The 17,557-nt window shown below is 32.7% G+C and overlaps 1 protein-coding gene across 4 annotated transcripts in view; it reads right to left on the bottom strand.

The window, feature by feature from the left end:
* The window catches only part of LOC140046778 (alpha-L-iduronidase-like), a 98,079-nt gene that overhangs the window by 64,500 nt on the left and 16,022 nt on the right, over window positions 1–17,557 (bottom strand). For all 4 annotated transcript variants that reach the window (XR_011844841.1, XR_011844840.1, XM_072091506.1 and 1 more), the window contains exons 9-10: window positions 13,433–13,673; window positions 1,991–2,069 (exon numbers count right to left, since the gene is read on the bottom strand). Coding sequence is in view for 2 of the 4 variants with exons in the window: in XM_072091506.1 (XP_071947607.1) it covers window positions 1,991–2,069; window positions 13,433–13,673 (320 nt within the window). In the remaining 2 variants the exon portion in view is untranslated. The remainder of the gene's footprint in view (window positions 1–1,990; window positions 2,070–13,432; window positions 13,674–17,557) is intronic.

Raw genomic sequence — 17,557 nt, 5'->3', positions numbered from 1 at the left:
TAAATTTTTCATCCATTACTAAACAAAAAAACATGCCATTTTCGCTTAGCCAACATCTTATTATAGCTAATTAAGTTATTACATTTTCAATGTATGTCATGAATTTCTCACCACTCGGAAGTCCAGATGGTACGCACGCATACACTTGGGAGGAATAAACTTATTTCCCCGACTGAAAAAGGTCTATGCTTGCGTTTTTTAAGCCTCTAGGCCTGATGTTTCCAAAGTATAAAATGCAGTTTTTTGAAGACCTGCAGCTCTAGTTTTAAACATTTTCTTAGCTCAGCCCCAACAATAAAGCTGGTCATATTTCGAAGTACAAGAATTGCATTTTCCGGGACCTATAACATCTCTATTTTTCAAACATTTCTTAGCTCAGGCACAACCATGATAGGGACTTATATATTTTGTTTCATGTTTTGAAGTATAATAAGTCCAATTTCCGGGACCTCCAACTCTATTTTTCTAAATTTTTTTATTTTTTTTATTTTTTAAATTGAAAAATATGGATTGAAACAGTCATCGCGCATCGTTTTTTTGCACGCAGTATTTTATTTATGCATTATAAAAAATGGAAAAAATGGCTAACCTAAATCTGATTAAAATGACCTCAAATGACGCTAGAACGCGTTGCTTCCGGGGGCTTCGCCCCCCTGGACTCCCACCGGGGGCCCTTGGCGGCCCCCTGGCCCCCAGCCTAGTGATGCTCGCCTCGCTCGCATAGCCCCCTCGTCGGGGAATGTAGCCCCCACGTCGGGAAGATCCTGGCGCCACCCCTGCTATGAAATAAGATATCCACATTAAAAAATCGAATTTGAAGTAAATCGTATTCATTATAGATGCTACTATGACTAGTTTCATCTTCAAAGAAAAAAAAAAATCCCATATATTTGGAGGGGAAACCATAACAGGCTTTAATCCATTAGGAAGATTTCTGTCATTCTTGACAATTGGCAAATCTTGCAACACATTGTCACATCACTAACACTGTACAAGCATGAATATGATAAGTTACTAATGCACCAACGCTTTCAAAAACAAATAAGTATAGCCAAGCTACATTATTAAAATTTTAATTTCCGGCTTTTTTCTTGGGTATAACTAGAGTAGGATTTACACTCTCAAACTAAACTAGATTTGAACTCGTCACGGTGACGAGTTAGGCTATCACGCAACATATCGTAACATACAGATGCTTTTATTAGGCTTAGCCTACAGTAAGCTGCACCACAACTATTGTACAAACAGTAATGATCAAAATCGTTCAACAAGAGTCAACAGTTGACTGTATTGGCATTGTAGACGGTTTAGTTGACGGTTAGTTTTTATTTTTCACCACTCACGTTTATTTAATTGTTTGAATATGATGAAATTTTCAAATTAAAAATAAAGTTCATGTGTCTGAAGGAGAATGTTTTAAGTAATAACATTATTGAAAATTGATAACGTTTACGCGATATGCGCTCTATTGAATGTGACGAACTGTGTTGAAAGAGACACTAAATTCCTATATTTTAAATTTTGTGTGGCCATACGTTGACATCACAACACCCCAGAGGTAAAATTTTGCATGAATTCATATCTACAACATATCTTCTTACATATTTAAGTTAAAAAAATTGGGGGTCACCAGCCATCTCGGAGAGCTATAATCGATTCAAAATAGGCATATTTTTTACACAAATTTGCATAAAATAACCAATTTTCAAGCGTTCACATGGGTTGTATAGTCCACTGTTTCTGCGACATATATAATATCTTTTAGATTAAGTGAACATTGTGACATGCCAGTGAACTTTACTACATTCTCGTAAAATCATCGCAACACATTCTTGGCCATGATTTTGGTAAACATTTGCAGTGTTATGACGTCATACGCCCACTGAACAAGTGCTCAAATTTGCCAGTCAACCTAACAGTCGCCTGGCGCATGAACATACCATAAAAGTAGCAGTAGCATTTGATGTGGAAATCTAAAAGTCCATATTACCTGTTTGGGGAATCCGTAGTTGACTGTATTGTTGCAAGTATACCAACATCACTATCATTACTAATGACTTTACCATCCACTAAAAACATAAATTAAAATTAAATGTAAGTATAAATAAATATAGTATCACTATAGTCAAGTCAATATGTGAGTATGTATTCCATTGGGTATTACATTGGGTATTCCATTGGGTATTCCATTGGGCATTCCATTAGGTGTTGATGTACAGTACCAAAAACCTATTTGATTATAATTACTAACAATATACAGAATGTACTATCTGGATATTTGTGAGATTAATAGAGATATTGACAGAAAGAAAATTTAGAAGTAATTTATAGTTTCAAATTTCTTGTTGCAATTTATAATTATTTAATTGGGTTTTGAATATCTATACAGTTGTGTAAACTCTGTCGACAATTAATTCAATCAAGTTGTTGATGGTTTATGGTATCAGATTGTATCAAATTGTATTAATACTGTTCATTTTTATGTATTGTCTAACTAATTGAAGTCAACTAGATTTGTATAATTTTCCATAATTATCAAAAGTATCACGCCGCAAACATGATTTCTGGTGATTAAACTGATCATCCTAATGCCACTCCAACAAAACTGAACAATCTGTCATTTAAGTATAAAGATTCGCAACAATATTGTATCTTCAGACACATTGCAGTGTCAAAACATTCAACCAATTACTTGGCCACTTATGGCCAGCTAAATCCCAGAAGAGGCAATTACACGTGATTCATCGCATTCTAGTCTTAAATCTAGCTTCAATATAACATCTCCCCATTTTACATATCTGATAAAAGATCAATGTATTTGGGAGACCATTAACTTCAAATCAAAAAGAAAATAAAAACCAACCGGAAGACATTTTTCAAGCGGGCTTTCTGTCAGTTTCAGTTATTATTGACAGTTTTTTCCAAAGGTTTAAGAAAATTTGAAAAATGAGAAACGTTTTTTAGTTTGAAATTGAGATGGATAATATGCCTTAATTTGTATACATGTAATTGGGATTGTGATTTATATACATTAATAGCACTTAGCTGATAATGAACTATATTACAGTTCAAAATGTCTAAGTAAGTGTTCCACATTTATAGTTTTTTCAAAAACTAAAAATAATTTGTAAAAAATAGTGAAATTTAATGTCATACTATGTAGCAATATCTTTTACCGAAGACTTTTGAACCACTGTAATGGATTGAAATGACACGTAAATTAATTTCCGTTTTAATCTGATTAAGCTTTTATATGGCGCCCTACCAAGAACAGAGTACCTAATACTTAAACTACTTGATAAAAAGAAAAGTTATAGGATGGCGCTTAAACAGAGGTGCCAAATTTGTTGCTCTTTCAACAGGTAGCACGTCATTCCAGATGCAGAGACAGAAGAATTATCACCAGCTTTCCTTTTAGATGATGGAATAAAAAGTCTGGTGGAATCATTAGAGAAACCATAAGTCAACACCTATTACAGTACCAGTGACCATATCTCAGTTTATCAAATATAAAATTTAGCATCTTTATCTTATATCCAGCTTTTTTGTATTCCATTTATATTTAGATATTTTTACAATCAATTCATTCAGCCGGCTATGACATGAAATGAAACATGGGTATGGAATAAGTAAATGGAAAGGAAAATTCAAACCACACAAAGAAGCATGGAAAGAATGATGCTTGGGTAAACGAGGAGGGACATGAAAACCAACAAATGGGTCAGAGAACAAACAAAAGTGAATGATGCAGTAAAGACAGCAAAATATTCAAAATGAAGGTTGCCAGGGCATCTAGGAAGGATACATGATGGTAGATGGACACATTTGAAAACGGAGTGGCAACCATAAAAACAAAGAGGGGTAGAACTCTTTCGAGATAAAAGACCGACTGGTACCACAGCATGGCCAAGATTTACAAAAAAGACAGGAACAGCTGGCAAAAGTTGGGAGAGGCCTTTGCCCAGCAGTAGGACGATATTTTTATTCTTTATTATCATTATCAATCAAAACAACAACAAACAACTACAGAGTAAGTGGCAGGACGATATGGGCTGAAGAAGACAGGTGAATTTTACAGTTGCAATAATATATTGCAGATATGAATAATAATACGGCATTTTTTACTGTTTTATGAGCACTGGTAAAAACCCTGTATTTTTAAGAAAAACATGATCAGGTTGTATGTGTGAATAACAATCTTCATACATATTATTCGCTGCTGGTTTTTTTCTATTTTGCCTTGAAGTCTTAACTGCAATGTCATTTGTAATTGAATGATGTTAGTCCTTTTCTCTTACATTTTCGACATGCCCATTTTTCATTGAATAACATTTACAGTTCAAAATACAATTCAAATTTATTTTATCAAAACGTCAATATAAAATGTTACAGAACATCTACAATGTTTTACCAATCCAAATCTATTTTAAATTGTATATCGAAAAAATTAATGTTTAAATACTATATTAATATTAAAAATTTGTTGCTTTATCTCCTACATCACATGAAAACTTATAATTTTCATTATATCTTTTTTGCTTATGTTAGAATGGTAATTACATGGTGCCTATCCATTGGAAGAGTAAACCACTAATTTTTTTCTTCTCATTTATTTAGTAAAAACAATCCCAGTGAGACAAAGATTGCCTTCTAATTCAATTGTTATTATGCCTAAAACAATTATTATTTCTATACTTTGCACACAGCATTACACACACACAATTATATACAATTTTTCCCCGGAGAAATCTTGTAGGAGAATTTTACAGCAGGTAGAGGTATGAACTATCGGAGTGGCTATAGCTGTACATGTTTCTGTATACCTAGTCTTGTTATTGAACAATAAAATAAATGTCACTTCACTTTAATCTAGTAAAGTATTAAATTATGTTCTGTTATTGTTCTATTATCTTAGAAAAACACTCAAAATGAGGGGATCGTCTGCCAGATGCACCTGCTATAAATCTAGACAGGATATTCTTAAATATATCACATTGAATTTACTTAAACTAATCATTATATGTGTTTAAAGCTAGTAAGTTGAGCAGATATTATTGAACAAAAATGTAAAATTATGCAATTCAATATAGAGACAGACAATTGCTAGATATTTTTATATAGTGTCTAGGGTTAAGTTTGTCAAATCTTTTAATACAGGAAAAATGAATAATGGCATATTATCTATATGCTGGTAGTGATCATTATTGTAATTTAACCATTGTACAGGAGTAATTAAGTTTATATAAACTTTATTATTATTCACAACTCGTACTTGATTGTAAAATTATCACATGTGCATACTAATTTTCTCAGTGATTTAATTTATTAGATATACCAGTCACTCTTACCTGGGTATACCATGACTTTAAATATAATAGAAAGTTGATGGTAAGGTTACTCAAATAATGACAATGCTGTGGGTATCAATGGTTTTATCTCAACTGAGATAAAAATAAAAGCTTAAATTCAAAACAATAAAATAAAACAGCCAGAGGATTTATGTGTCTATCTATTTAATTTCTCTACCTTCCGTTCATATTGACATTCATTGAAATTTGTACAATAAATTTAATTAATTAATGTTGTAAACATCGCAACCACCCACAGAAATTACTTACAAGTTCAAGGAAAACAAAGTTGTTTTTAATTTCACATTCACTTTTTTAATTCACTCAAATTGGATTGAAAAACAAAAATAATTACCTGGAAACATTGTAATTTAAAGACAAACATAGTCAACCGGATGCCCACTATGATTAAATTTAACAGTTTATTTTTCTTTTATTTTTTTGTGGAACAGCCAATTTATATAATTTATAACAAATCTTTAGTTTTCTTTTTTTTTAGGAGGGGGTGGGGGTGGTTTAGAAATTTATCGTTAATGTTTCAAAACATCATTAGGATAGTTGGGGCCGGTTTATGGAAATGTATTTAATAAATATAATACTCTTGAAGGAGTTGATGAACCAAACAATCATCAAATTGCAATCTTATCTTGTGATTATCATTTAGTCTCTATGGGTTTATACTAAAAGGTGGTAGATACTAAAGGTTGTTTTACCCATGGAAATATCATCTCCTATTCTTATTTGCTCCTGGGTTTTAATATGCTTATTGTTTCATTGCATATTCTACAAGAGCATATTGGATATATTATTCAATACATTACAAAAATAAATAATGAAATTAATTTCTTAGACCAATAGTATAATCTATTTTTAAACAACAAATATTTACTTGCACAGGTACTTAAGTATGGGTTTCACTTATTAAAAACTATAAATACTTTTAGAAATTTGTCAAACATAGTTTTAAAATGTTATCAATTGTCAATAGATAATAAGGTATTGTTGCCTGATAGATAAATATTTTTATGATGTCAGAAAATACTCTTCTTCACTTGATTTAGTCGTTATAAATATTGAGTCTTAAACGGTTTGAGTTGTTGAATTAAACTCAAAACATGAGCTCTCTACATTAAAGTTGACGTTAAATAAATCAGATTTTTTTAAAAACTGGGAAAAAAAGTTAAACATTTTGAAGTATAAAACAACAAAACAAGCAGTTATCCCCATCCAGTATGGACAGAGACCATCTAATTAGTGAATCTTTCTGATATGATTGTTCTGACATAGCTGAATTGGTAAGAGGAAATCAAATGGTACCAAAGCTTAAATGGAGAGAGAAGTTTACGAGTTTAGTAAAAATATTATGTTTTTGCTATATAGATGTATTGTCAAAATATTCTCAGAGGCATTATGTGTAATTACAATTATGGCACCTATTAATACAGTACCTCTTTGGCTATCCAAGACCATTAGAGAGAAGTGCAGTATGTTTGTACCCAGTAGAAGGATTAGTACTATATAAACTGTTCACTCAAACTGTTTTAATAGGCATATAGTCACACTTAAGTTTACCAAGTTCAAAGAACAATTTGAAATTGACTATAAATAAAAGTACATATTTAATAAACGACATAGCTCCTCCTTTAAAGTTTACTCTTTTATTGTCTGTACTGACAGTAAAAAACACTGTTATGTTATTTGTATTTTTATTAGCTGTCATTCTGTATTGTTATACACATGAAGTTATTGATGAGTTACATATTTGTACCATAAATATCTTATTACAATGATCCAGCCCAGACATCAAATCAATACTGGTGAATACTGTATGATAAATGAATATGAGCTGCAGTTGAATAAGCATGCCCAATAAGCCCTGAAGTTAATAATAAGTGCTGCAGACAAATAAGCACAGCAGTAAAATAAGTGGCTCAGTTGAATGGAACAGAGCTCCCCAAGTGAATGATAAAGAAGAAGCACTGCAGTCAAATAAAAACTGTAGTCAAAAAAAGACTGCAGTCAGGAATAAGTGGCTCAGTTGAATGGAACTGATCCAAATAAGCAATGCAGTTAAACAAGTGCTGCAGTCAGGAATAAGTGGCTCAGTTGAATGGAACTGATCCAAATAAGCAATGCAGTTAAACAAGTGCTTCAGTCAAGAAAGCGCTGCAATCAAGAATAAGTGGCTCAGTTGAATGTAACAGAGCTCAATAAGCAATGCAGTTAAACAAGTGCTGCAGTCAGGAATAAGTGGCTCAGTTGAATGGAACTGATCCAAATAAGCAATGCAGTTAAACAAGTGCTTCAGTCAAGAAAGCGCTGCAATCAAGAATAAGTGGCTCAGTTGAATGGAGCAGAGCCCAATAAGCAATGCAGTTAAACAAGTGCTGCAGTAAAAAAAGGGCTGCTGTCAGAAATAAGTGGCTCAGTTGAATGGAACCGATCCCAATAAGCAATGCAGTTAAACAAGTGCTTCAGTCAAGAAAACGCTGCAATCAAGAATAAGTGGCTCAGTTGAATGGAACAGAGCTCACATAGTGATGCGAGTAGAATAAGCGCTGCACTTAAAAAAGTGCTGCAGTAAAAAAAGGGCTGCAGTCAGGAATAAGTCGCTCAGTTGAATGTAACAGAGCCCAATAAGCAATGCAGTTAAACAAGTGCTGCAGTCAAAAAAGGGCTGCTGTCAGAAATAAGTGGCTCAGTTGAATGGAACCGATCCCAATAAGCAATGCAGTTAAACAAGTGCTTCAGTCAAGAAAACGCTGCAATCAAAAATAAGTGGCTCAGTTGAATGGAACAGAGCTCACATAGTGATGCGAGTAGAATAAGCGCTGCACTTAAAAAAGTGCTGCAGTCAAAAAAGGGCTGCAGTCAGGAATAAGTCACTCAGTTGAATGTAACAGAGCCCAATAAGCAATGCAGTTAAACAAGTGCTGCAGTCAGAAATAAGTGGCTCAGTTGAATGGAGCAGAGCCCAATAAGCAATCCAGTTAAACAAGTGCTGCAGTCAAAAAAGTGCTGCAGTCAGGAATAAGTGGCTCAGTTGAATGGAGCAGAGCCCAATAAGCAATGCAGTTAAACAAGTGCTGCAGTCAAAAAAGGGCTGCTGTCAGGAATAAGTGGCTCAGTTGAATGGAGTAGAGCCCAATAAGCAATGCAGTTAAACAAGTGCTGCAGTCAAAAAAGGGCTGCAGTCAGGAATAAGTGGCTTAGTTGAATGGAACAGAGCTCACATAGTGATGCGAGAAGAATAAGCACTGTAGTCAAATAAGTGCTGCTGTCAGGAATAAGTGGCTCAGTTGAATGGAACCGATTCCAATAAGCAATGCAGTTAAACAAATGCTGCAGTCAAATAAATGCTGCAGTCAGGAATAAGTGCTCAGTTGAATATAACCGTTCCCAGTCAAATAAGGGCTGCAGTCAGGAATAAGTGGCTCAGTTGAATGGAACAGAGCCCAAATAAGCAATGCAGTTGAACACGCACTGCAGTCAAATTAGTGGAATAAGCGTTTGCTTCAAAAAGATGTATTTTATAAAGAACTGCAGTGGTTGGTATTGAATATGTAAGCTTAAGTGCATAGTCAGATAAGTCATTGGTTTAATGGCATACATACAGCTAGTGATTGCCACATTACCTAGAACTTGCTTTACAAATAATATCAAAAAATAATTTTAAACATTACAATTTAAATGAGCTTCAACAGACGCTCAAACTTCAAGAAATGCACTTATTTGATCATTTATGCAGTTTATGTGAATATTATTTTAGGTCCTACAACGCTTATAAACTTGTATTGTAGTTAGCATATTACACTAGAGGAAGCTTCACGTAATTTAAAAAAAACAAAACAGATGAAATGTGTCAAAATAACTAACCAATACAGTGTATGCTAAAACTTTAATTACAAACTTTAATTATAAACAATGATTAAACATTTCATTTCATGGAAAAATGAAACATATGATGCATGCAGAGCTATAAGAAGTAATTAATTACAAACTTCAATTGCTTATAATATTAAATATCATCAAATAAAATAAAAGAGAAAAAAATACTCTACAGGCAGCAATTGTTTTGGAAGGGCAACAGGTAATACATGACCTTGAAATTCTGAATGAAATTAAAAACACTTGAGTATTGTAATTAATCAAAACTAAAAGCTCAAAAGAGAAAAACAACTGTCTGACAGACTATACAATCATAAAAGAGAGTAAACAAAATATATAAAAAAAAATTACCATTACTGAAGGAAATAGTAAGACACTAGACATTTTGTAAAAATAATGCATATAATATATTACTTTAAAAACATTAAACCAGGTCATTCCTTGTGTAAGTTTTATGGTTAATTATGTTAAAAAGAGGAAAAAATGCACTACCTAAGTAGCTCGCATCAAATTTCCTCTCATGGACGGTCTTAGGCCTAGCTTAGCTAGGCTTAGTTGTGTAGTTCAAGCTAGTAAAGATCGGAACATTGGAACATCGTACACTACCTGTAGGCCTAGCCCGGCGTTGTCTCATTGCTTAATTAATTGCCTTTCCTTTTTTGGCAGAATCTGTTAATACAAATTGGCAAAACCTTGTAATTTCGCTGATATTTTCTTTTATATGTTACCCTTTCACAATCGATCGAAAGTTTTACAACATGAAAATATCAATCCTTATTTGATGCATTCTGGTATTTGTAGCGGACTGCTTACTTATTAGAATCGACTTATTTTTCACACTTTTAACCATTTAAAGATGGAAGAAGTTATCGCAATAGGACCAAAAACCAAAAATTATTATGAAATGGGAGGAAAACAGAATGATGAAAATAGAACAAAAGAAAACAATAGGCATGTATGGTTATTATAAAAAACATTTTGAAATCTCGCATTTTCATTCACAGTCTGACATGAAATATTTTCCACTTCTGCAATCACCAGTGGTGCAGTATGTTGGTGTCATTGTTTACTACTTTTCTGTCGACTTCTAACAAGTGTAACTACATAATTTGTAGAAACATAGAAATCTGTATCTAAATTTCTTACTCTTCAAACGAATAATGAAGACATCAAAATGTCATTGTCAATCTTTTTTCAGTCAAAGACCGTGCAAAAAGAAAAAATTCATGTCGTCGCTGTGTCTATTTGCTTGCAATTTTGAGGTCAAAGGTTCGAGCCTCAGGTACTAATACATCCAAATGGGCAAAATGAATAATGCCTATCCACCGATTTAACACTGCAATGTATTGAGTATAGTATTCTATACCTAAGGTAATAACACAAAATGCGATATCCAACAATAATTAATAATAAACTATAATTAGATAGTAATTAGTAAAATAATTATGGGAATGACAATGAAATTGATGTTTATCTCCACTTCTATATGTATCGATACATAAACTTTTAATTAGGAGGAACTATTCCCTAGGTGCTACAAGAGCCGACAGCTTATGAAATATTGTTTCATAGGTCATAAATTAATTTTGTACAGAAGCAGGCTGATTAATAGTAATATAGATATTTAGTTTTGTACAAAATTTACCCTTTTATGACATTAATAAATGGTCATGCTTAATTTGAAATTGTGTTTGTAATGCAAATGAAGGTTTTTATTGAGATTAATTCTTAGGTCAGAAAATAGAATCAAATTTAATAAAATGTAGATTGACCGTAAATTTAAATTTCATGATCCTCATATTTGCAACGGCCATTGATTGAAATCGATCAGCTATTATAGAATACTGATGGCCAATATAATAACTTTCATTTTATTCATTCAAATTTAATAATTCAAAGAATGTTTATGAGTTGAATGTGGAGAATATTTTTATAACAATGAAAATCACTCTCGCTTGCACTAAAATCAATTAGGCTATATATAAAAAAACAAATAAAAAACTGTATAAAAAAAAATTATCAGATGGTAAGTTAGTGATTTTTTTGGTTTTTGGATAATTTTTGCATACAGCAAAACTAGGGCACTATATATTATATGTGTATATGTACTGACCGCTAAGGTTTATATGAAAAATACAAGTTCAGCTGTCTGATTGATAGAGCCCATCAATCTGGAATTAAAAGGGAATCGGCGGGATTTCACTTCGGACATTTATCGGTGGTTGCGCATAGTGTACAGCTTCACTTCGACGAGGATGTTTACCCTCAAAATACTAATGGACCTTCTACTAGATATTGCCTCCAGAGAGAGTTAATGGAATTGCAAGTTAGACAGTGATAAATCAAATGGACAAAATGACTCACCAAGACACACAAGGCCCTACAACATGCAAAGAATTTTATATTCACTCTATAATTCTAGTAAAAAAATACAGATAAAATACTCTGAAAACAAAAACAAAAAAAACTGTGGGCCATTGCTTTGCACAGTTAAATAAAACTGATGTACACAAACATTTTTAGTAAACTACAAACAGTTTCAAACATTTAAAGACACTATAATCCCTACAATTTTTGATGTTTTATATTAATGCATATATATCACTAACATTTGGTAGAATCCGTTAATACAAATTGGGGAAAACCCGGTATTTTTTCTGAAAAGTTATGATTCTTCCATTTCGTTTGGCCATTACGATCGATCAAAAGAAATCACAGAAGAAAAACAATAATATCAATCTGCGCGCAATGCATGCTGGTATTTATAGAGGGCTGCTTAAATTATTAAATTCAACTTATATTTAAGATCAAATTGAATAGGTGAAATTAATGCAATAGGCCCATATAGTATTTCATTTACATAAAATGCAGTTTGTGACCTTAAAATAGATTGAAAAAATGTAGGAACGTGTCTTTCATTATTTGTCCTATTTGTATACTAAGGAAAGCAAAGTATACAATTAGTAAAAATAAATCATCCCTTTCCAAATGTATTGCAACAGAGAAAAGATTTTATTATTAGGTACTAAATTTTATGTTAGAAAGAAATACATTACAACGCAAAACAAGGTTTATGTGCTGAACATGAGAGCAATAACGTAAGGTTATGAGCATATTAAGGGATTTAACCTTTGTCAAAATTAACCCATAAACACAAAAGCAATTTTATTTTATTCCTTAACAGATAAAACTCCTAAAAAATAAGAAAAAAAAGAAATCTGATCTTTATTTATTATAAAAGGATTATCTATACTATTACAAGCAGTAGAAATATATGAATTACTGTCAGGGAATGTTTTATTTTATCACTGATCATCTAACCTTTACAATTTTATTATAGTAATATAAGGTTCTTCCTTGTACTGTATGACATCTACACAACGCAATAAAATGTTTATCTGCCTTTACTAAAGTGGACAAATGCAATGTTAGGTTAGTAAGCATTTGGCATAAAAAATGTAATAAAGGTCATATCTGCTTTTTCTGTAAGTATGTAGTATTTTAACATTATTATAGTTTAATTTATGTTTTATATTGTATTTTTTAGTGTCAGCTGTCTAGGGAGCACACTTAGCTGTCAAACTGTGATTCCTAAATTTATAGAATTCATTTCTAAAAATATAAGAGATTTTAGGTTTTTGGTTTTTTGTCCGGATTTGATTATACAGTAGATAAAAGTGCAAATGTTAACAATAAATTTAATTTCTGTATACCTGATGTGCTAAAGGGTAGTTTGATCAGAAATAGAAATGGGGCCAATTAAAGGGCTTACATAAATGTGATCAACTAATTGCATTACCATAAATTGAAACAGTTTAGCCACAAAAGACACCTGACAATTTCATAACAGATAACACTTTATTATAGTGGGTTTGTTAAGTACTGTTTTCGTGACAAGGGAATTTGTAACTGACTGATTAAAAATAAGCGTGTAAATCCCTGTGCTTTTTATTCGTTAACAGTACGCCGCTATTGAACAATGTGTATAGTTAGTATGCCCTCTATGGTTGAATGTCATTTAAAGCTTTTTCTACACTATCAAACTTTATGTGAGAATGATGATGTCATATCACTTCCATATTTGGGAATCACTACTATATTTGGGAATATCACTACTATATTTGGGCACATCACACCTTTTTTGTTAAACTAGTTTGATAGTGTAGACAGAGCTAAACAAAATAATGTGAGCTCACCTGAGCCAGATGAATACACCTGTTTGTTACCCATCAGAGAAAGCAAACCCATCACATTTAGAACAGGTTTCTTTATAACTTGCACGGTCTTCGGCATTGTATTATTGATCTGAAAACGGCTCACTAACGTTCGTTGGTCAAAAAAACTGGGGTAAAAATTCAAGAATCCATTATCGTTACTTAGCAAGGAGTAATTTATCCCTGGCGATTTGCTCAGAAGATTTTGATGTTGTGTCACGACCTGTGAAGATTTGAACGAGAAATCATTAGATGCTTGAAGGGGAAATTTCAAGTTACTAGATTGTATTATATAATGCAACTATACAAGTTCAAAAAAAGAAGGTCAATTGTCTACACAAATTGTTTACATGATTATTGCACTTAAAATGACAAAATTTGTCATTACTTTCAAATAGTTATGCTCATATTTAGCATCTTCCTAATCAATTACCTGGAAATGATGCAAATTAAATTAACTTTTCTGCAGGCTTTCTTACAATAAAAGCTTTGTTTCATTCCACTAAATGATTACATTCGCAATTTATTGGGAAGAAAAAAAATCTAACTAAATCATGAGGATGATTAAATTGTAATAAACAGACAATAAAAATCATGTCATCAAAAGCAACCCATTTAAGATTGGATGTAACAGCTTAATAACAATGAATCTTTCAAAAAAATGCTTTGGTAGATTGGCTTAATGGATAGTTTGATGCACAATAGAGGATCTTATAGCTGGCAATTATCTGAAAATCATCTTTTTAAAGGAGTGTGTAATGAATTTGTATACAACTTATAATCAGAATCACTACATGGATATAAAGCTGATGAAGAAGATGAACACAATACATTTTGTTTTTGCTTCACCTTAAACCCACACATTTGTTAAATACATTTTAAATACTATGGTATAATGGTGAACAATTAACAAATATTGATTTATTTTCCAAAAAAAAATAAATCAGTGAAAGAATCATAAAATGGTATTACTTGGCAAATGATTTAGCAAGTATGTATAATCAAACATTTATGAAGTACCAATTCAACAACAAAATATATAAAAAGGAGTACATTTACTAAATAAATGAGTTTAAAAAAAATGCGTGAAAGTCTGAAAAAAATGTTCATTAAAATCTATATATTGGTGACAAAAAAAAACAGCCGAAATGTACTAGCATGTTCATTATTCTAAAAATATCAGTCTCTGAGCATTTACTTTATTACTATATAATCTTTTATTTAAATTTTTGGTGTCTTATGTGAAAAGAAAATGTTTGTTTCCATGTTAAAATAATGGTTTCTACTAGGCCTATACCTCTAAACACCAGTTTCTTATGAAATATTTACATTTCCTAAGTGCACATTTTTTTTTCTTGGAGGCATTCAGCCATTTATTCAATCTCTATATACTCTCACAATACATAAAATTATAAATAAATATATAGGAATATAATAAATATAAACATTTTTTCTAATTTACTCTATATACATTGTTTCAATACATTACAAAGTGCAGGGTTTAGCGACAAAGATATACCAGGTTTTACAAATTGGATCATGCTAAAATATCCTTTTGGATTCGTCCCTAGCAGTCACAGTTTCAAATGTAATAAAAATGTTTTATAATTATTAAGGTTGCAAGAAAAACATATTATGTAATTTTAGCTGAATTATATAACAAACGTTTTTTTGTCTAGATAAAATTTTAAATTTTAGAACTCATTTTCTAGTATCTTAAGTTCACAGAGTTGTTTGGTAAGTTTTAAAAACAATTCGAACAACATGCATGAACCTCTTTTAACAAAAAAACACATGTAATAAATCATTTATCTTAATTGCTGAGCCATGGAAATAAAATTGCTATGATTTTAAAAAACATCACAAAATGTGTTTTCAGTAAACTTATGAATGATGTGTATAATATCTCCTATAAATCTTGGCATTGAAAATTAAAATTAGCAGTAGACTGGTATGAATCATTTTGATGCAAATGTCCTCAGGCATACACTTTTTCTTGCTATTTTATATGGTAATTCATTTCTTAATGTAGTTAATTACCAACCCTTAAATTATGTCTAAAGTGATTAAAAGTTTATAATTTTTTTTTAACATAAATTTATTTTTCAAAACATGTTTTTTAATTGGGGTTGCTAAGGTGTATTTAACTTAGAACTTAATTACACCATTCAAAGATCATCCTATCAAGTCAATATTAAAAATCATGTACCGTAGTTCCCCGGGTATAATCCCACCCCCCCCCCCTTGTACGTGAAATTTGGCCGAATTTGGGAGGTGGGACTATACCCGGAGATTTCCCTGTACGTGAACCGAAAATGACATCCCGTTATGACCAAAATGAGTGTTATTTGAACAATTACCCTATGATCCAAATAGCCTATTTAAAGATATATTTCGGTATTAAAATCAGACTTGATTGGAGTCTAGACTATATAGCTATTGGACTTTAATAAATACCTCGTCTTAGGCAAAGGGTCTGCCAACGTCCGGCCTGGGGCCCAGCCAACGCGCTTCCGGTCGACGGCTACGAAATCCGTCCACTCATTCCATGTTTGCTTTACACCAAAGAACTTTTTACATACGCCACCAGTTTGTGTTTCGATCTTTGTCTATGAAATGTATGAAACAGCATGTGTGCCAAATTTATCTTTCAGCCATTTTTTGGAAAAAATGTATGTACTATAGTACACGGATTTTTCAAAAAATGGTTAAATATAAGTTGGATCACCGTCCGTCTAGCTACCGCGTGGCGCAAGCATTCATGTTCAATGTTTTTTATAGACATAATTAAAATACTGCAGGTACAGTATTCGTTGCTAAAAAAACACAATTACCCGTATGTCTAATTTTATTTAGTCACTTAGTACTACATACTTCATTAATGTAAATGCAACTTTCGAACAACAACATAATCATATTACGTCAGGCAAAAAAAAACACCAGCGATAAGTTTGGAACATTTTCAAATAACTTTCAGAATCACCGTAAACTGTAATATAAAAAGGAATTATAACAAAAATCCATAATGTCAATACAACTTATGGTTTATCAGACAGAAACTTTGCAGAGCTCACTTAACAATGTTAATTGTCATCGTAGACAAAGCCGTCAAATTCTTCATCGCTATCCTCACCATCGTCGGCAAACACAATTCCTGCAAGATCATCTTCAAGTTCTTCGTTTTCATCATAATCTGGTATTTCATCACAACATTCGTCGTCTTCCGATCCATCAAGCGCATTGGATATTCCACAGCGCAAAAAAGAACGACGCACAAGTTCTGGATCAATCTGCTCCCATGCCTCGGATACCCAATTCACGACTTGCTGACAGGAAGCCTGCTTCAGGTTTCCGTGTGGCGTTCTTTCGTCGTGATTCTCCATCCAGTCAGTCCAAAGACGACGTAAGGTGGATTTAAATGGACGATTTACACTGATGTTCATCGGCTGACAAATACTAGTGCATCCGGCTGGTATAAAGACAACACTTACGTTTAAATCTTCGAGCAAATCAAGGGTTGCTACAGATCTATGAGCTGCATATATCTAATATTATTAACAGTTCTTCATTGTCGTCGTCTCTGACGTTTACTAGTTGATTTTCGATCCAGTGATGTACTTCCTCTGTACGCATCCATCCGTTTGGTGATGCACTGACACGCACATTTGCTGGGATTTGCAACCTCATGCGAACCCGAGGGGGGATTCGGCCGTTGAGTTCCTTAAAAATTATAGCAGCTGGTAACTTATGTCCATCGGCGGAAGCGGCTAGACCGACTGTGAAACCTTTTTTCTTTGCTCCGGTGTTGCTTATTCGTATACTTCTTTCGCCGCGCACGTTGTTGGTTGCGGCGTACGGCATATCGAAACGAACCATTGTCTGATCCATGTTTACTATGTACCTCAGGGGCACGTTTATTTGTTGACGGATCCGGATGATACGTCTTCGGAATCCCATAAGATCATCCCTATAATCTTCGGGAACTTTTTGGCTCTCATTAGTGCCCCGACGCATTCCTACATTAAAACGTTTCTTCCATCGATGGAGCCATCCATTGGAAACGTTAAAGGCCAGGTGCTGGCAAAAAATTTCTATTGATCATACATT

Source organism: Antedon mediterranea, chromosome 4 (assembly GCF_964355755.1).
Source record: "Antedon mediterranea chromosome 4, ecAntMedi1.1, whole genome shotgun sequence".
NCBI classification, from domain to species: domain Eukaryota; kingdom Metazoa; phylum Echinodermata; class Crinoidea; order Comatulida; family Antedonidae; genus Antedon; species Antedon mediterranea.
The sequence above is the reverse complement of the archived record's forward strand: the minus strand, read 5'-3'. Positions and strand labels throughout refer to the sequence as shown.